At 33.4% G+C, this 20,706-nt stretch overlaps 1 protein-coding gene across 4 annotated transcripts in view; it reads left to right on the top strand.

Annotated features, from left to right (window-relative positions):
* LOC106121753 (uncharacterized) overlaps positions 1-20,706 on the top strand; it is a 52,698-nt gene that overhangs the window by 18,764 nt on the left and 13,228 nt on the right. For 2 of the 4 annotated variants that reach the window (XM_013317551.1, XM_013317550.1), the window contains exon 2: positions 11,752-12,530. The exons of 1 other annotated variant lie outside the window; for it this stretch is intronic. In XM_013317551.1, the coding sequence (XP_013173005.1) occupies positions 11,840-12,530 (691 nt within the window). In that variant the 5' untranslated portion in view covers positions 11,752-11,839. Of the gene's footprint in view, positions 1-11,751; positions 12,741-20,706 lie in introns of those variants that run through there. One more of the 4 variants, XM_013317553.1, reaches the window with a different exon arrangement.

The raw sequence follows: 20,706 nt of genomic DNA, 5'->3' as shown, positions 1-20,706 counted from the left end.
TAAATCAAATGAAACATTCAATACCACGTTACATCGTTAAACACACTCAGAGTTACATTGAATTAATCTTAAAATCAGGTAGAACATCGGTAAAAAAATAGTATATTTTCTTCTAAATAAATATGTAATTTTAATAACAAACCATAGAAAAATTCAACCAATGATACCACATCATATCAAGATAATTTTTTAATTTTTTGTTTTATTCAATCCTCAATCCTTTAGCTTTCAATTGTCTGACTGTCGAAATAAAGACATTGACCCTAATTGTATTTGGGTAAAGGAACGGATTCGCAGACGAATGCTCTGACACAATACAATGTTTATTTAGTCGTTTAATTAGTGAACGAAACAATAGAGTACCGTAACTAAGAGCTTTTACCGTTCAGTTTATCAAAAATTAAGTCATAATTAATATTTAGTAAGGAATTATGTCAAAAGTGAAAATAATTCCTTTATATTTCGCATAAATAACAAGTTATAATACAAACTTACTTTCATATGAATAAAATCTTTATCTGTAACATTTCTCGTGAGATTTTCACAGCTGATAGAATTCTAATTCAAGACCTAGTTTGACTACTTTAGAATGTTTTGTTTCTTACATTTACATACGTAGATTTGTAACAGTTCTTAAAGCTTTTTATTTAGTTACATTTCTGAATAATTTGGTTAAAATCAACAACCATTCTTCTCATTTAAATAACAACAAAATGTATTATCAATTGTAGTAAGTCTGAATAAGGTCATATTGTGTTTTGTGTGAATGTTTCGGCAGTCGAAACACATAACAATACGTTTGTATATTTTTTATATGTGAAAGTAACAAGATTTCTAATTCTCACGACAGTTAAACCCTGAGTTTTTATTTCGTTAACTACATAAGCGATGTAATTTAATTAAAAGAGCTCTTCAACACTGCAATTTCAAATAAAGCAGAGTTCTTAATTAGGAACTTAGGTGCCATTGTAGGCCTAGTAAGTTCCAATGTTCATAATTCTTTGTGCAAGTACTAGCTGTCCCCCGCGACTCCGTCCACGTGGTATTGAAACATAACTTAGTAGCCTATGTGTTCTACACAATGTTCTACAATTGTACCAAATTTCAGCAAAATCCATGCAGCTGTTCTGCAGATACCTTCTAACAAACATCCATCTATCCATACATGTAAGCATTCGCATTTATAATATTAGTAAGATATTATATAAGTAGTTGTAATATGTTGACTATATAATTAATTATTTCAATTTTTTTTTTAGTTTCACAACATTGTATGCAAATAGACTTACACCGATTATCTTAAAACCGGTTGATACTTTCGCACCTCGTTAGAGGGCGCTGTAGTTGTCGTAACTTATCTCTAACTTTGATCTTAACTTAGTTTAGTATTGTTGACTTTTATTGCCGTTTGTTATACTTAGTTACAATACAAATACTAAATATGTTTTGAATATAAAATAAATTGAGAGTTATTTGCACCGGATTCGTAGGTAATTAGGATGTATTAAAAACATAGTACGTTTTTTGTTGATTCAAGACAGTTAGTTCGTATTGAAATATATAAATCAATTTAGTAATTTCTTTCGACTTTTATTTAGATTAAAAAACAATAAAATGTTCTCTTTTTAAAAAAAAACATAGACAAATTTAGATTTTTTTTCTAAGTCGTATTCAAAATAACTTTGTTACAGATAAATTAAAACACAAGCAATATTTAAACTAATTTACGTAACACTTTAAATTGCATCCGTTATTTAGTAAGTTGCATTTTTAATGTATGTCTTCACTAGAAATAAAGCTCGTTTGCTATGTTCGAAGAAGTGATCTGTTTCGTCGTACTTTAGCAATATGTATTGCGCGATTAACAGCGAGATTTGGACCTACAGCCCACGCAGATCGTGCCATTTGATATAAATAACAATACATATTGTATAAATTACAACGTTCTGACTTTTTGGAGTTGTGACCAATTGAAGGTACAAAACGTCTATTTTGTAGTACATCTTACTAATATAAATGCGAATGTTTCGATGGATGGATGAATCTTTGAAGGTATCTCCAAAACGGCTGAACGGGTCTCGATGAAATTTGGCATACATACAGAATACAGTCTGAAAGAACATATGGGCCACTTATCAAGTTTTTCTTATTAATTCAGAGTCGCGGGCGACAGCTAGTAGAGTATAAAGGTAGATTAAATTATTACGTAAAAAATAGTAAAAGAATAGGAAAATGTTCGGTGAATGAACATCTTTAGTATTAAAACATTACAGTTTAAACCTTGAAATTAATATTTGATACTAAGATGCAGATCCCACAGACGAGGTCTTGTCGTGCTCATTTCCACGATCAAAAACTAATAATACGTTTACATTTACTTATAAAAAAAACCACAATACTTTGCATAGACTAAATTAAATATAGTACATTTTTATTATAATAGTACGGGAAAATTATTATATATTCAAGCTGTGTTTGGTGCGTTAAAAGAGAGAGCCAACATGTTATAAAACAACGGGGTTTATGGTACAATTACTGGGTATTTTCGGCATAATATCTTTCTCAAATAAGGTACCACCCACATACATTAACCCACAATTTCGTGTTACTATGACGTCATCTGACTGTAACTCTATGTACACTAAGCTTTATTTAGTAAGAAAAATCATGGATAATAATTGTATTGTAAATATTTCGTCATCTAATAATTTATTTAATGTTAATTAGTTAATGCTATTCACCATTTTCGGCAACGCATGTTCCTCTGGAGTTACCGATGTCCAAGGGTGTCGTTGATCAGTCGGTGTTCCGCCGCTCGTTTGCCCGCTTCTCTTATAAAAATTGTGTTAAATACATTGTGCACTTAATAATCTAAATTTAGCATAAAGCTTTTAAATAACATTTTTAAGTGTCAAATTAACAAAATAAATGTCAAAGATAGGCAGACTAAAAGGCTGTTACGTGTATGTCAATCAATGGAATGCACATATATAATGTCCTTTATTAATTAGTTTTGTAGAAATGCACTTAAAAATAAAATTAAAAAAGAAATTTCAAAAACATCACGAATTTTTAAAAATACTTTTTAAACTAGTATATAAAATTTTGAAGTGTTATTTCTGTATACAAAAGGCGACTAAGAACTTAATTTAAAGTTCAATGAACTTATATATTAAATTAGTGAATAGTGAAAGTATAGTTTATGTAATGCAAATGCAATGACAAAAACATACTGTCAGCAACATAACTTTGTCCAAAAAATGTTACATCCGAACATATTCACTGCAACTATTGTATAATGCGGAAGTTTATCACGGAAGTGCTTTTTAAAGACGAGAATTAGAATTGAAAGTCATTGAAAGATAAGTAGGAATAGATTTAGTAAGTATCCATTTATAAAGCTTCTTACTATGTTTGAGATATGTAAATATCAAACAGAGTACATATAATAGCTTATATATATAGATATAATCAATAATATACTGATCAGTGGACCTCAATTGTAACTTATTAACAAGTATTAACAAAAACATACATTGAATCGTCACCAGAAAAGTTTTAGTATAAAAGACTTCAACGTTCGACTACCGAGAACCCAATACGCGTTTTGAGAACTTTGACTATTAAGCGACAGGATCTAGCAAAAAATTAACATTAAGAAATAAACTTACTTGTCGGTACCTTTTTGGTAAATGTGCAAATTTTTGTATCAGTACGCGTTGGTAAATACGTGTATGATACCTTTATCTCACTCCTAGTGTGTACAACAGCGATTCTTGCCTCGTCCGTTTCTTCATAATCAAAGTTCAACTGAATCATTATATGTACTCAATCAAGTGGACGTTTTTTATTCAGTTCGAGTCTGACATCTGTACTCGGTACCCGCTAGGAATTCGAAGTTTTTTTCGTAAAAACCAATGCCATCACACTTAACGGCACATCTCTCTACTTAATTTGCACTTTAAAAATGAATTTATCACGCGACAAAAAAAAAAGTTGCGCTTAATTTGTTTTATACTTGATTGCTTTCAAAAGCTTACAGCTTTATTCTTAGTGTTTTATTAAATTTTATTTACATTTAATATTAGTATTACATTATGGCGGCAAAATTATTCTTTTTCCGACCACTATATAAATTTTCTTAAGTTTAATTTGTAGACTACATTTTCCTTAATGAATATTTTTTTTAATTGTTTAAGAAGTAATTTTATATTCAACGGATTTGTATGCTTAAATATAAGTAATAAAATAAGTAAGTTAAGCAACATTTCTAAGTTTACAGTTTCATATTTAAAGAAATTATAAATGTAAATTATCAAGTTCTTATTTATGTTTTACGGAAGGCATTTATTATATTTATTTATTACACGTAATCAGACTAAAATATACGACTATGTAATACGATACTAGTCAAATGACTCGATTTTATTCTAAACTACCTGTCGCCCGCGACTCCGTTCGCGTGGATATATAAAAATAACTTAATTAGTGTAGCCTATGTGTTCTTTCAGACTATGTTCTATACGTATGCCAAATTTAATCGAGATCCGTTCAGCCGTTCTAGAGATATCTTCAAACACCCATCCTTCTATACACATCACATCCATCTAAACATTCGAATTTATAATATTAGTAAGTTAAATAAAAAGCAGCTCTTCAAGGCATAAATTCGAAAAAAAAATTAATAAATAGTATCCTATGTCCGTTTCCTGGCTCTAAGCTACCTCCTCACCAATTTTCAGGCATATCGGTAAAGCCGTTCTTGAGTTATAAATAGTTTAACTAACACGACTTTCTTTTATATATATAGATAAAAATAACTTGAAAAATATTCATCTTTTATATCAAAACTAGCAGTCGCTCGAGAATCCGATTACGCAAAGTTTAAAAAAAAGCTTTATTAGTGTTCTTCTAATTTTATGTTTCTAGGTTATGTTCATCATCTATGCTAGATTCCAGAGTGATCCATGCATCCATCCATCCAAACATTCGCATTTATATAACTAAAATTTATGTTCATACAGTTCAAGGTCACTTCCTGCACTTTTATGATTTAAAAAAAAAGAAAATACGCAGTCAAAATTACAGTACATAGGTTCATTGATTAAGTGTATAAACATCTGATTCTCTCTGAATTGTAACGTGAGACCGCAACCGGTACAATGACCCGGTTTACAAAAATAATTGCAGGTTGCATTAAAATTTCATACAGATTTCCCATTCTATTCATATTATTTGGTAACGTACCGAGCGGATACTGCCGTAGTAATTAGACTGATGGCCAACCACTCTTTGATTCTCCAAAAGCGTCAAATTGAGCGCAATCGGCGTTTGTATGTCACGTAATTTAATAGAGACAGATACGTTATATCCTCTTTATTACTTTCATTTTCTAAGACGTACAGGTTTAATGAATTCTTTTGGTACTAAATAAGTCGTTTACTTTAAATTTCCATAAAAAAATAATTATCAAGCTCTCTGGTTAGTCTGATTAGGTTGTAAAAGTCAATTTATTAGAAGTTTTTTTTTATTTTTGAAATAATCATTACGTTAAAGAACTAACGAGCATAATGAAAACATTTATCTTAATTAGTCTGATAAGCAACACAAACATGATAATATCTCACTTGAAATCTGTAGGGGAAAGCACTAGACACTCACTCACTGATATAGATTTATTACTCACAACTCACAAGAACAATTCACAATAAATGGAACAACTCAAAAAATCTTAAATTAATACAATGTATGTTCAAAATAGTTAAACCAAACCATATCGCGTTTCGTTATCGAACAGCGCCATCTAGTTGTGTAATCGTTACTAACACACTCCCCCCGGAAAGGACGATAGTCCTTTAAACATCAGGTAATGGGCATAGTTTCCCAACAGTTCTCGTGTAGACTCCTGCCTTTGTTCGTACATCATAAGTTCTCGTTATTCCGTCTTGGCCAGGATATTTTTTCTCGATGCGCCCAAGAAACCATTTACTTGGCGGCAGATTAGGTATTTTCATAAGGACTAAATCACCCACATTAAACTCCTTCTTTAGTTGCATCCATTTTGGTCGCTCTTGTAATCGTGATAAATATTCGACATGCCATTTTTTCCAAAAGGATTGCATCATCTTTTGTAGAAGTCTCCATCGTGTTAAATTGTGAATTTTGAAATCAGTTAAATCTTGCTCAGGAACTGTGATCAGTGATTCGCCAACCAAAAAATGTGCTGGGGTTAAAGGTTCAAAATCATCAGGATGATCACTCATGGGAGAGAGCGGTCGCGAATTTAGGCACGCCTCGATTTGGACGAGGACGGTGTACAACTCCTCGAAGGTAAGTGTTGCCTCTCCTATTGTTCTCTTTATGTGATATTTTATAGATTTCACTCCGGCCTCCCATAATCCTCCGAAATTTGGTGATCCAGGTGGAATATAACGCCATTTGGTAGATTTGGAATCTAGTAGTGATTCAAGATCTTTTGGTATCGATGCCTTCCCTTGGTGCCACATCTCTAAAATTTCTTTACTGGCAGCGACGAATGTAGTTCCATTATCGCTCCACATCTCTCTACATGGACCTCTTCTTGATATGAAACGTCTGAATGCAGCCATGGACGCATCCACGGTCATGTCACTCACTATCTCTACGTGTATAGCCTTTGTAGCCATGCATATGAATAATGCGATGTAGCCACGATAGGATTTTGCTCCTCTACCCTTGCTCATACGTACATCTATAGGGCCTGCAAAATCAACTCCACTTATAAGAAATGGTCTCGATGGAGTAACACGACACTCTGGCAAATCTCCCATCATCTGTGTAGTGTTATTGGCGCGTTGTCTCGAACAAATCATGCAATTTCTCACAAATCGTTTTACAGTATTGCCTGCATTTATCAACCAGTATTTGCCACGTAAGTATGACAACATTAATTGTGGCCCTCCATGTAGCGTATTAAAATGAGCATCTGCTAACAATAATGGTAAAAGTACATTAGTTTTTGATATAATTACAGGATGCTTACTCTGATACTGAATGTGAGCGTGCTTTAGGCGACCTCCGACTCTTAACACTTCGTTCTCATCCAAGAACGGTTTTAATGATAATAAACCACTTTTCTTTTGTAGAGGTAAGTCCCTTTTCAAATTCTCAATTTCATCTCTAAACTCTATGCCTTGTGACAACTTTAAACAAACGGTAAGTGCTTCTTCTCTTTCCTCAAAATTTATAAATGATGTATTAACCTTGTCTTTATTTTTCAGGTGCAGCCATCGTCTACAGTATGCTATCACCGTTATTAGTTTTCTCAAAGAAGAATATTTAGTTAATAAGGTAAGTATTTCTCCATCTTCTGACTCTTGCGACTTAACTGTCATACAAGAAACTGTTTCTTTTAGCTCCAATGTAGTAGTTGGTACTTCACAGGTAAGTCCTTTTATGTATTTATCTTTTAGAAATAATGGACCTTGCCACCACAACTCATGAGATTTTAATTTTTCAGGCGCTACTCCTCGTGATGCTGGGTCAGCAGGATTCTCTTTTGTAGGTATGTAAGACCAATTTGGTTTGAAAGTATTTGATATTTCAATCACTCTATTTTTTACATATGGTTTCCATCTATTGGGATCGCCGTTAATCCAACATAGAGCTACTTGTGAGTCGGACCAAGCGTAAGTATGTGTCTCATCAACTCTCAATGCGGTCCCGACATGTTTTAAAAGTTTTGTCAGCAGAAGAGCAGCACATAACTCTAAACGTGGGAGCGTTACTTGTTTCAAAGGTGCTACCTTTGTTTTTGACATTATCAACGAAACCTTGACTTCATCATTGGATTGCACAACTCTAGCATAAACCACTGCAGCATATGCTGCTGCTGCGTCTGAAAAACCATGCAACTCAAATCTACGATGTGTATTCGAGGTACCCATCCATCTATCTACATTTATTTCAGAAAGTTTGTTTAACTGAGAATTGTATTTGCACCATTCATTGCATAGTGAGGCTGGTAGCTCATCATCCCATGCAATCTTTGCTGCCCACAGTTTTTGCATGAAGATTTTTGCAACAATAATACTTGGTGCTAGCCAACCCATAGGATCGAATAGCGAAGCTATTACGGTAAGTACCTTTCTCTTAGTTATAGTTGGTTCAAGTGATATTTTCGAATTGTGGACTGTATTTGTTATTTGTAACTTGTCAGTTAGTGTATTCCAGTTAATACCTAACGTTTTTATTGTATCCTTTATGTTTGGCTCTATCTCATTTTTTGATATTCTTTTACTATTCTCGATCTCTTCCATAAATTGTTTACTATTAGAATTCCATTTTTGTAGCTCAAAACCTCCTGATTGTAGTATTTTTGTTACTTTACTTTGAATGTCGATTGCAGTTTCTACATCGCAACTTCCTGATAAAATGTCATCAACGAAAAAATCGTTAAGGATGGCTCTCTGTGCCTCTTGTAATGACTCATCCTTATCTTCGTCTATCGCTACTTGTTTAAGTGTTTTTATTGCAAGGTATGGCGCACATGCTGTGCCAAATGTGACTGTTAGCAATCTATAATCTTGTATTTCTTCTTCATCACTAAAACGCCATAATATTCTGTGATAATCTGTATCTTCTTTTCTCAGTCTTATTTGTCGGTACATTTTGATTATGTCCGCTGTAAAACAAATCTTATGCATTCTCCATCTCATCAAAATACTACGTAATTCTTCTTGTAGCGGTGGACCAATTAATAACTCATCATTAAGTGAAATATTGTTGCTTCCTTTACTCGAAGCATCAAACACAACTCTAACTTTTGTCGTAATTTTATCTTCTCTCAATACTGCATGGTGCGGTAGGTATATGGCTCTCTCGTATCTCGTTCTTTCTTTTACCGGCTCCATGTGGTTTAAAGTAAGATACTCTCTCATGACTTTATTATACTCGTGACTCAGTTTCTCATTTTGTGATAGTTTTTTCTCTAATCTCTTGAATCTGTCTAGTGCTCTCTCATAAGTATGTGTAGGTAGTTTAGGTTCGTCGTGCTTAAACGGAAGTGCCACGACGTATCTTCCATTAGGTTCTCGTGTTGTAGTATTCTCGTAAATTTGCTCAGCTCGTAACTCTTCTAATGTATAAGGTGTGTTAGTTCTAATCTCCATATTCTCGTCTTCCCAAAATTTCTCTAACATTTTCTCTAGTTTTACGTTTAAGTGCATGCTTACTATTCCCCTTGTTATATTTTCTTTTATACCTCCTCCAGATATTATCCAACCAAACTGTGTTTGTTGGGCGATCGGTGACCCTTCACTTCCTTTAATTACTCCACTCATTATTATTTCAGTAAATACATTAACTCCTAAAAGTAAATCTATGGTACCTGGCTCCATGTATGTTGGATCTGCCAAAGTTAAATGTTGGATGTGAGAGAAAGATTCATTATTGACTCTTGAAGTGGGTAAAAAGTCTGTGATTTGTTTGACCACAAATGCTGTACAATTAATTTTGAATGTATTTGTAAGTCTCGAAGTGATCTCCAACTCAGTAGCATATTTGATTTTTGATGTCATCTGATCTACACCACTCACCTCGCCTTCCACTATTCTTCTGCGTAATTGTAAACCTTTCACAGTTATTTCATTTACAAAGGACTCTTGTGAACATGGATCTATAAGAGCTCTTAAGGTTTGAGGTCCTTTATTGGTTTCGATGTTAACCAGTGCAGTTGCTAACAATGCAGTTTTTCCTTGTACTGTAAGATGTGATCGAATAACTCTCGATTCAGATGTAGTTGGAGTCTCTATGGTTGTATTTTCAGACCTGTTAGGCTCACTCTCTCTTTCTGTTCTGGTTAGATGAATTAATGTATGGTGTCTCTTTCTGCACTCATGACAGGACGCTTTGGATCTACAATGTATGACACTGTGACTCGGTGATAGACAATTAAAACATAATCTCGCGTTCTGTATATGTTCAATTCGTTTGTTCACATCTAATTTCGCAAATTCTGTACATGCTGATAAGCGGTGATCTTGTCTGCAAAATGGACAATGTTGAGTATTATTAGTTGTAATAAATGATTTTGTTTTTGAAGGGTTTCTCTCTCTTGACACATTAACTGAAGTAGTACACATCATCTCATAGACTCTAAATCTTGTCTCTAGGAATTTCGTAAATCTCTCAAAAGTGGGTAAGATATCTATGGGTAACTCTCCAACATCTTCTTCCCATTGCTTATGTGATTCATCGTCTAGCTTATTGACTATCAAATGGATAACTATGATGTCCCAGTTTGTGGTTTCCACATCATTGTTCTTTAAACTGTTAAGACATTCGACTGTCGTATCCAATAAATCCTTGATTCCTTTGGCTGTACTTTGGGATAGTTTTCTTTGGTTAAAAAGTCGATTTAGTATAGTTTGAACTATTATTCTTCGATTATTATATCTGTTATTTAAAGTCTCCCATGCAACATCGTAATTTCTTTCCGTGATTTGTATTTGTCTTAATAATTGCTCTGCCTCACCGGTTATACTTGATTTTAAATAATGTAGCTTTTGAACTTTGGATAAAGAATGATTGTTATGTATAAGTGTTGTATATAAATCTCTAAATGTACTCCAGTCATGATAATTTCCAGAAAATTGGGGTATATTAATTTTTGGTAGCTTGACTTCCTGTGTTTGGTTATGTGTTATATTTTTCTCTAATGACTCAGGTGCTTTCTCACTTAACTCCTCTATTTTCTCTAACATGTCTGATTTTGTGTTGATATATTCCTCTTCTCCTATGCCAAACATGTCTATAGCGAAATATTTATGCTTTAATTTTTGCTCAGAAGTAGCTATTTGAACTATAGAAAAATGTGTTGTTCTGAATTTCGTCCAATACTCATTTAACGTCTCAACTTTCACTTGAATTGTAGCAACCTTTAATCGTGACTTAGATGATTTTCTGAAATTTACTCCGATTTTTTTAATAAGTTCTAAAGTAACTTCTTGTTCTGATATAAAGGTCTCCATTTGCAATGTTATTGATTCACTTCGAATTTACAAAATTTTCTAAGTCTAAATTTATTGAAAAATTTTCTAAGTCCAAATTTCTTCAAATTTTTCTAAGTCCCTTGATCAGTGAACTTGAAAATTTTACAAGTCTCGTAATCAGTAAAATATTCTAAGTCGCTTATAAGCGAAATTCTCCAAATTATTCTAAGTGTTTGAATAATCGAAAGTCCCGTTATCTCAAAATCCGGCGTAGATTGGACCATAAAATTGTAGGGGAAAGCACTAGACACTCACTCACTGATATAGATTTATTACTCACAACTCACAAGAACAATTCACAATAAATGGAACAACTCAAAAAATCTTAAATTAATACAATGTATGTTCAAAATAGTTAAACCAAACCATATCGCGTTTCGTTATCGAACAGCGCCATCTAGTTGTGTAATCGTTACTAACAAAATCTCACTAAAATGAAATGTCAATTCGACTCGTAAATGCATTAGCAATATAAAAGATGTGAAAAAATTTAAAGCTATTTTATAATTAACTCGAGACATCTTCGTGCGAAGACTATTAATTTGTCGCTTGTGGCAATAAAATTCTACTAAACACCATTTGAAGTCTGACTACTTACATAAAAGCATCATTCCATTCTTATTCCTTAAATAGTTATTCGTTAAGCCTCAATAAAACACATCTCGAGTATACTGAACTCTTCGCTATCGCTTCTTTTAATATAATTAAATCAGTTTAACAGTTCTAGATCTCGTCTCGAGCACTTAAACTTGGAGCAAAAAAATGTTAAGGGCGCGGCAATCATCATTAGGTGGAGTCGTAACAATGCAATGGCCGGCAGGACCGTGAGGAAATTGAAGCGCGGCCGGGCCAAGGAATCTGCAAATTATCTTAGCCAGCTCCCCGCGATAATTGTCACCCCGCCAGACTGCGGAGGAGACATGAAGATCAAAGCACCGGAACAATCTGGGGAAGTGAGAAATGTTAATAACGCAATTTTAAACGAGAACTTACACGACACGAGTAAACAAACGAAATTCAACACGATGACTGAGTTCAACGTGAGACAGTTGATAGCGAATCTATCAGAAAACTCGAGAGCATCGAAGAACGAAATAGAAAATATACAAAGACGGCTGCTCCAGCAGGCCAACGAGATAATGAAAGTCAACACGTTTGCCAAGTCGCAGACGATTGTCGAACCGAGAGTTATCGCGTCTACTCAGAAACATGGTTCGGCCGTATACGGGCGGATACCAGTCGCGCCTAGGAATGCTGTAATTAACGGTACGCCGAATTCGGCCGGAGCCGAGCAACCGAATCACTGTGATACGCAACTGGTTCCAGAAAGGCTTCAAGAGGCGCGCACAGATAATGTTACTGGAGGCATGAATAGCGATCGAGGAAACATGCAAAGGGTCGGGGCGGCGACGGCGACGGCGGACGCGGGAAGGATTTTTTTCTACGAAACGAGTTCTGCGGCGCGCGCGGCGACCAGTGCGCGGCCCGCGACCGCCAGAGGTGAATGTCTCACGATCTGTTTGTAGCGCGGACGATTTATCTTTTCGTGTCAATTATTCAGTTTGTATCGTATGTGTCTGTTCTATCCGAGTTACGGTGTCCGTTCTGACGCCTCAGTTCCCGGCTGTGTTTGTGTCTTCATGTGCACCTGATGGCATTGTGTTCGTAACGGTTGTTTGATCGAGTTCATTATTCGAGTCGGACGGTCCGGTATGTGTCCTTGCTTCTTTGTATCTCTTCGATTACTCTTCAATCTATCAAAGTTGGTATCATCTGTTGAGTGATAAATATCCAGTGTGACGTATTAACTGGTTACTAATACACGGTACTAAAAAGCTTTGCATTTCCTAAGCTCTAAGCAGATTACGGTGTAATTTATTGTCATAGAATTATCTAATGATTTATATTGCCTACCAGATACAAGCTCATTTATGAGTTGAACTGCGCGAAATAAAATTACATTCGCTCTTATTTTGAGCTTGTTAAGATTCAAAATCGGAAAACATTTTTGTAAAATATACGTGACACGTAATATTATGCAAAACATCTATGAATCGAATGCAATTAAGAAAGGATTCGCAACTCGCTAAGTAGTAAGTTCAGACCGGTTGGGTACTTAACTTAAATAATACATCAAGTTTATAAAGGAGACAGATTATTTATATTGTATTGGTAGAATGACATTTCGTTAGCTCCTAGACTATTAAATTATCGTATAATATACACAGTTTTTTGCACAATAAATTATAATAAATCACTTTAATACACTAACCGTCTTGAATGTTATAATACTTAGTCTAGTTTTGCAATATTACTTTCTTATAATATTGTCTATAGATATTTTGTAAACAATACACATGAAGGATTGACAAAAGTAAATTTTGTTATTATTGCTCAGCAGTCTCCCGACTTCGTACGCGTGAAATTAAAAAAAAATCTAGGAATAAATATAGCCAGTGTTATCATAGATATTGTAGCTTCCCAACAGTGAAAGAAATTTTTTAAATCGGTTCAATAGTTTCACAGCCAGAGAGAGAGAGAAGAGAGAGCCTGAAGAAATTTTTCCTCCGTATAATATTAGTAAATAGTTTGGTTTTCTTCAATTTATTTACTTCACATCTAGAGAATGAAAGCATTTGTATCATAGCAAAATGCTATTATTTTTATTTTTATTTTTTTTTAGAAATATCTAAAATACTAAATTGATTAATACCGTTACGCTTCACTACAATGGGGGTGCCAAATAACCGTATACATTGTACGTGTGACGCGGTCACAGCGTGTTGCGCGGTGTCACGCCAAGTGTCACGCTGACGTAGTACATCGAGTGTCACGCTGACGTATCACGTGTCACGCTGATGGATCACGTAGTGTCACATTCTATTTAATTGTATAATACGCTTTGACTAATTACATATTAATTAAATTTTACTATAATGTAACACACTTCTAACTTAAAGCACCAATACTCTAAGGTTAAGGGTACGGATTACTAATCACGTGGTTGGGAGTTCGAATCCTGCCATTTGACTATTATCGTAAATCGTATCCTAACACAAGGCTAGAGCTTAGTTGAAATGGTACAAGAAATGTTAGGAAATTAGCAAAAAAACGATGTAAAAAGAGTCCTTGCTTTATTATACTTAGATTCCAATTTTTTTAGTATATTTATTATCATCATCCTCAGCTCACTATACGTCCCCACCGAGGGGCTCGGAGCCTACCCTAAGTTAAGGGGGATTAGGCCATAGTCAACCACGCTGGCCAAGTGCGGGTTGGTTGACTTACACATAACTTTGAATTACTTCTCAGATATGTGCAGGTTGTATCACGATGATTTCCTTCACTGTAAGAACGTCGGATAAATGTACATATGTAAATCGGAAATCGAAAAACACATTGGTACACGGCGGGATTCGAACCCAGGACCTGCAGTTTGCAAGTCAAGTGCTTGACCACTGAGCCACCGACGTTATATTTATTATAGTATGTTTTATTTATTAAGATGAGTAAAATAATAATTAAATACCAAAAAGGTTCTATTCTCTAGAGTGAACCCGGACATACTATTGAATAGGGTGTCAGAAGTCACTAAACAAACAAACTATATTCTATTTGCTTATCTATTATTTGCAATTCGGTTGATACAAAGTAATAAATAAGAAAAACGAAGTGAATGTGTCATTTTAAAATTCGATTTGTTGCTATTTGCTTATCGATAGTCATTTGTTTGACAAACTTAATGACGTCGTTTGTTATTTGAGTCGTAAGTCTTCACGACACCATTTTTTATATGTTTATTGAATTCATTATAGTTATAATGATTTCCAATTTAATGATAAAATAGATAAATTAAAAAGGGATTTTTTGGCTATAAATTTCTTTTACACATAAATAGATTATGTAAAAATTGAATTTCATATATTTTGTGTAGTTTACAAGAACAAAAAACTAAATTTATAACAGTACTAGCTAGTACGGCTGAATAGCCGCGACTTCGTGCGCGAGAAATTAAAAAAAACTTAATTATATCTATGTGTCCTTCCAGACTATGTTCTATATCTATGCTAAATTACAGCCAGAACTATGCAGCCGTTCTGGAGATACGTTCAAACATCCATCCATCCAACATTCGCATTTTAATATTAGTAAGATTGGCCTATAAAAACCAAAACTTTTTTTTTACATTAGACAAAAATTTTTTAAAGAATAAATTACTCTTCTTCTATTGGACAAGTCGCATAGATAAGATTTTGGATTTAATATAAATTTCATAATTAAAGTAGTAGTGCCAGAAAAACGCACATAATTTATTTTGTGAGTTACATGACTATAACATAGTTAATACTTTATTCAAGTGAAATACTCATCATTAAATTGTAAAGAACTTAGTGTAGAGAAATCGATAAACTTTTTATGCACTACAATTTCTAACGTGAACCCAAGTCTAGACATTAGAAAGCTAGATCTACCGAGATCTGTGCAAGCAGGTTGAATACTGCGCAAGTGTAATAGACATTACTGGTATTAGATTTAAATTTACCCAATAATTAAGATTAAAATAAAATCATAGAGATATATTTTGTTTTTATTCGAGAAAAGAGTAATGTTTTTGGCGCGTACGTAAGTTTAGAACTATTCAAGCGATTTGGACAAGTGATGTGTCATTCAAACCGTGTTCTCCAAAATGTGTGGGTTACATCGGCGCAAAACATGTAACGGACGTAGAAAGTGGATTATTGGTAAAGTACTTATTACACTGATTGCGATTAAGCCGATAAAAATCAGGTAATGCGACTTTGGTACTTCATTGTATAATTTACATTTGTTATAGTTTAAATTAAGCTGTTAGGTGTGTGTTTAAAAAAAATATTACGTAAATTGAGATACAAAGATGGTGGTAGCTTTTTATAACATTCGAGACCTTCTATAAGTCTACGGTCGTTCGAAATTCAAAACTATAACGGTTCTTTACAGGTTTATAAGCAAGATATTAGAGAGTCATATTGGTATATTCAGAGTTTGTACGTTCCGTTTTACCTATTTTTCTGTAAATACATACATGTCAAAAAGTTTCATATTGAATTTAAAACATAACACTAAGATATAAATTTTAAAAGATTTGTTTTAAAACAATAAGGTACAGGGCATAATTTAGTAAATTCAAACTAATATTAATAACTTTATAGAACAAGATAAGTATTATTCTAGACAACTTAAATACAAAAAGCATCATAATTTTTGATAAATTTTTATAAACGCAGGATGAAACTGATGCACTCTGGAACAAAAAATAAAGGTTAAACGCATCTGTCCATCAATATTTCTCTTAATCTAAAATCAATCTTATATGTAAGAGTTGAAAATCCAAATTAACGTGAAGCCTATTATTTTAGATAGTCAGCCTTTCGTTTTCTATTTTATTTGTTGAAGTATAAACTTTATTTATATGTCGTTAAGGTTTAAATTCGTTTGATGGAATATATTGTCTGTTTACGGCAGCGGAAGCATTTCGGTACATACCGATATGTACGCGTCGTGGGATATCAGGTAAGGGAATTCAGGTTTTCTATGAGTAAAGCTACTGTTCTCTCTTATTGTGATACAATTTAAACAATGGATGCCTAAACTATGTTCAGTTATATTATATAAAAAACTCAATACGATGTCGGTTTTTATCGTGGGTTTCTGAGATTAAAATCCTCTTTCAAACGTACTGTTATATTTGTTTTGTCAAAGATAATGAAAGGGATTAAAATATTTGTTTTTTATAGATATTTTGGTCTCAAAAACCAACGGTAAATGATTATTCCTTAAAAGAAGTTTGGTTACTTATAAACAATTTTACAGTTTCACTTCATAAACTAATTCATCCGTTATTTAAGATTCATTCGTTCATTCGGATATCGACACCCAAATACGAAAATCTTTAAGAATTTACGAAACAAAATTGCATAATAGTATTTCGGACTGCATTGTTACAAGTCAACATTTTATCGTCCATTTTGATTGTAATTTATTTCCCGCCCGACGCCATTTTGTTAAAGATATCTCCATGGAAATAGCTCCTATTTTGGTGACAAAACGTTGTATTATTTGTTACTAGGTATTGCCCGCGACTTTGTCTACATGAAATTAAATATTAAAATGTTTGTTCAATTCTTATAATCAATCAACCCCGCTGCCATAAACATAAATAATAGGAAATCTAACATCATTCTATTAAATATATTTAATGTTTAAAATGCAAATTATCATTTGTCATTACCATTTTTTACCAATTTGCTTTAAATCCATAAATAAATCTTTATCGATGTAAATCACTTTCGTAATTCGCGTTAAATAATCGATTTCAATCGATTACATCAACTTCATCGAGTTAATGAGCCAAAGCTCGTGTAATCTGTTTTAATCGATTTGCATCTATGTTAATACTTTACAATTTAGACTAAAGAATTTAAATAATAAGATCCTCTTGGTTATTAATTTATTTCTAAGGAGATATTTAAATATTATTCCGTGTATAAATATATAAATACAGGCATAATTTGGACAAAAATTTATTTAAACTCGTAAGTAAAAATGTGAATTCTTCTTTGTCGTAAAGACAACGTATAATAGTAATTTGGGAATTGAAAACTTTAAATATACGTTTACTTAATTCGTTTACTTCATTATCCTAAATAAAGGAAACACGATATATTAACGATAATCTCTAAAATTTGTATAATGGTTTACTGAGGGACTGCTGAGTAACCATTAACAATTAAGTATTATATTACAGAATTGGTATAATTGTGTAATGAATATTAGACTAATTATAGCCCACGACTTCGTCCGCACGGAATAAAAAAAAAACTTAATTAATAGCCCATGTGTTCTTCCAGACTACGTTGTACGTTTATGCCAAATTTCATCTAGATCGATGCAGCCGTTATGAAAATTCAAACATCCATCCATCTAAACATTCGCATTTTTAATATTAGTAAGATTATAATTTTTAAAAGCTATAACGATTAGCATATAATAAACAAGTGAATGATCCAAATGCTATGGTTACATACTGACAGGTTTGTTACGAGAATAGATTAGTCGGCCTGACAGGTATGTTACATAGACACAATGCAGCTGCGGTTATATTATGCAAGAGAAAATTAAGGATTTTATTTATGAGTCTATTGTTTTCGTGTTAGAAGACTTCATGACAATTTGTTATGGTCTGATTTTTTATAAAATATTTGCATATTTATGTTAATTTACTCATATTTCTTGCACCATTCCAAGTAAGCTGTAGGCTTCTATGCAGTATAGTCAGATGATGGGATTCGAACTATCAACCACGTGATCGGAGATCCCTTAACCATTAGGCTATTGGCGCTTCTATTATTAAGTAATTTGCAATTCTCAAAATGTAAAACCGTCGTACACTACTTAACTCTACATAACTTTGTTATATAAATTATAAAACCTTTGAAGACAGCTTTTTTAAAGAACATAAATATAGGTATGATATTATAAACAATAGAACACAAAGACCAAGATTCGAATGAAATAAATTCGATACCAAAAAAAGTTAACAAAGCGATTAGCAAAGAATCCGAAGCGCGTCGACTTCGCACGTCCTCTGCATTGTCTTGAACACCTACAAATAATACCGCTAGACCGGTCTCCACGGCTGACCTGCCCAAATTATATTCTACGTTTAGAACCTATCTGACTACAATTTTCAACTCTCCGGTACTCAATTTAAGTTTCTAAATCATACTTTCGAATGTTCTTAATAGATTAAGGTATCTTTCTCAGAAACAAGACAATATAAGTGTCCTAAAATACATTTTTACACGTGCTACATGAATTTAATTCGCGCTTTTGTTAAAAGTAACCACAGTATTTTGCCTTCAAATAATACTTTCTCCGTATCTATCGTCCGTAAATCGTACTTGATTTCTTATAAATCTCAAACCGCAAAATTCAAACAACTTAATCATAGATTATTTTGAAGAAACTAGAACTGGAGTAAGCAGAATAGGGTCGAGCGAATCACGCTTATTAATTTATACTATAATGATATCAATTTCCGTGAATTGAGGTCTTACACTTTTATTGGCGACTCAGTCAATGTATTAACTACGATTGAGGACAGGAAATAATATTCGTGACCATTAGTCTCGCTCTATTAAACAAACTATCTTTGATACTGTTTTGAATCAGCCACAAAAAAAAACTGCCGTACTTATTTAGTTGTAACTCAGAGTAATGCAATGTACATTTATCGTACTAAATTTTCACTGATTCAAAATATTTTTTCTTTCTGTGCATACTCTCCTCTGTCGATTAAAGGTAGGCACAACGCATATGCAATTGCGTATGTCTATGGGCAACGGTCACTTCGCTATTTCAGCGATTTCAGGTGGCCGCTCGCTCGTTTGCCACCTTACGATATAAAAAAAAAGGAAGTACGGTATATTTGATAATTAAATTGATTGATTCAATTAGTTTTTTTTTCAGTCACGATGCAATTAATCATTACGTAATTTTACTGTATTTTAAAGTGAATTTTCTTAATATTTATGGTGATGTAAAATTACTACAAATTACTACATAACTTTTCTTTTTCTCAAGAAAACATGTCATGCATGTTTTCTAACTAGAATAATCTCGATATGACGGCTGAGAAATGTAACTTGTAACTAAGTTTCTAATTACTTAAAAAGGTTAACGCAAACTTGCAAGTTCATGTTGTATAATTGTAAAAATATATTACAGTTATTATTTCTTAGAACATTAATATACATTAGGAAAAACAATGTTTCTTTTAAATAAATATAATTACGCGTGGTCTTTTAAAATACGATCCTTGACAAATAATTATGTACTTATACTTACCGTAAGCAGATTTAGTTTTAAATTTTTAAGGTTAAAACATACTATTTGAAAATGAAGTAAAGTTAATGTCCATATAATCACCCTTAAGTTAGGGTAGGCTATACTTCCCCCCGTGACCCCGCCATCATGCGTAGGAGGAACAGAGGGGTTTAGTGGGTATGCTTCCCATCTGGAAGTGAACCACACATAACTGCCGTGACCCCCCAACCCGGGGCACGGAGCATAAAGCTTTATCCTCTGAAAGAAAAAAAGGGCTATACATCCCCTCCGAGCTCCTCGGTGGGGACATATAGTGAGCTGATGATGATGATGATGTCCATAATATCAATAACCGGTAGTCAAAATGATAACACATGTTTAAACTGTGTCTAACAGTAAGTTGTTGCGAATGGTTACAAAAAATTGGTGCCATTGGAGAACACTGGTAAAGTACTCATTACACTGATTGAGTCACTTAAGATCAGGTTACACGACTTTGGTACTTCATTGTATGATTTTTTGTGATACAGTTTAAATTAAGCTGTTGTAACCTGTTATTGAATATGTAATTAAGTTTTCCGTTATATTTGCTTATGGACGAAATAACCCGATTTCCACGTATAGGTTAGCCACGCGACTTTGGTCGTACGCGGTTATTTTTTGTTTGGACCGTCCTATTTCCACTAGCGCGACCACGACTCGTATACAAATAAAAACCACACAGCTAGAGTCGCGCGGTAAGAAGCTAAATGGAAATTGAATCTTACATTGATGTCTGTCTTTTATTAGTCTGTGACTTTCTACAAAGACA

The sequence above is a fragment of the Papilio xuthus genome, unplaced genomic scaffold (assembly GCF_000836235.2).
Source record: "Papilio xuthus unplaced genomic scaffold, Pxut_1.1 DF826938.1, whole genome shotgun sequence".
Classification (NCBI taxonomy): domain Eukaryota; kingdom Metazoa; phylum Arthropoda; class Insecta; order Lepidoptera; family Papilionidae; genus Papilio; species Papilio xuthus.
Note: the sequence above shows the minus strand (reverse complement) of the source record. Positions and strands in the feature narration are given on the sequence as shown.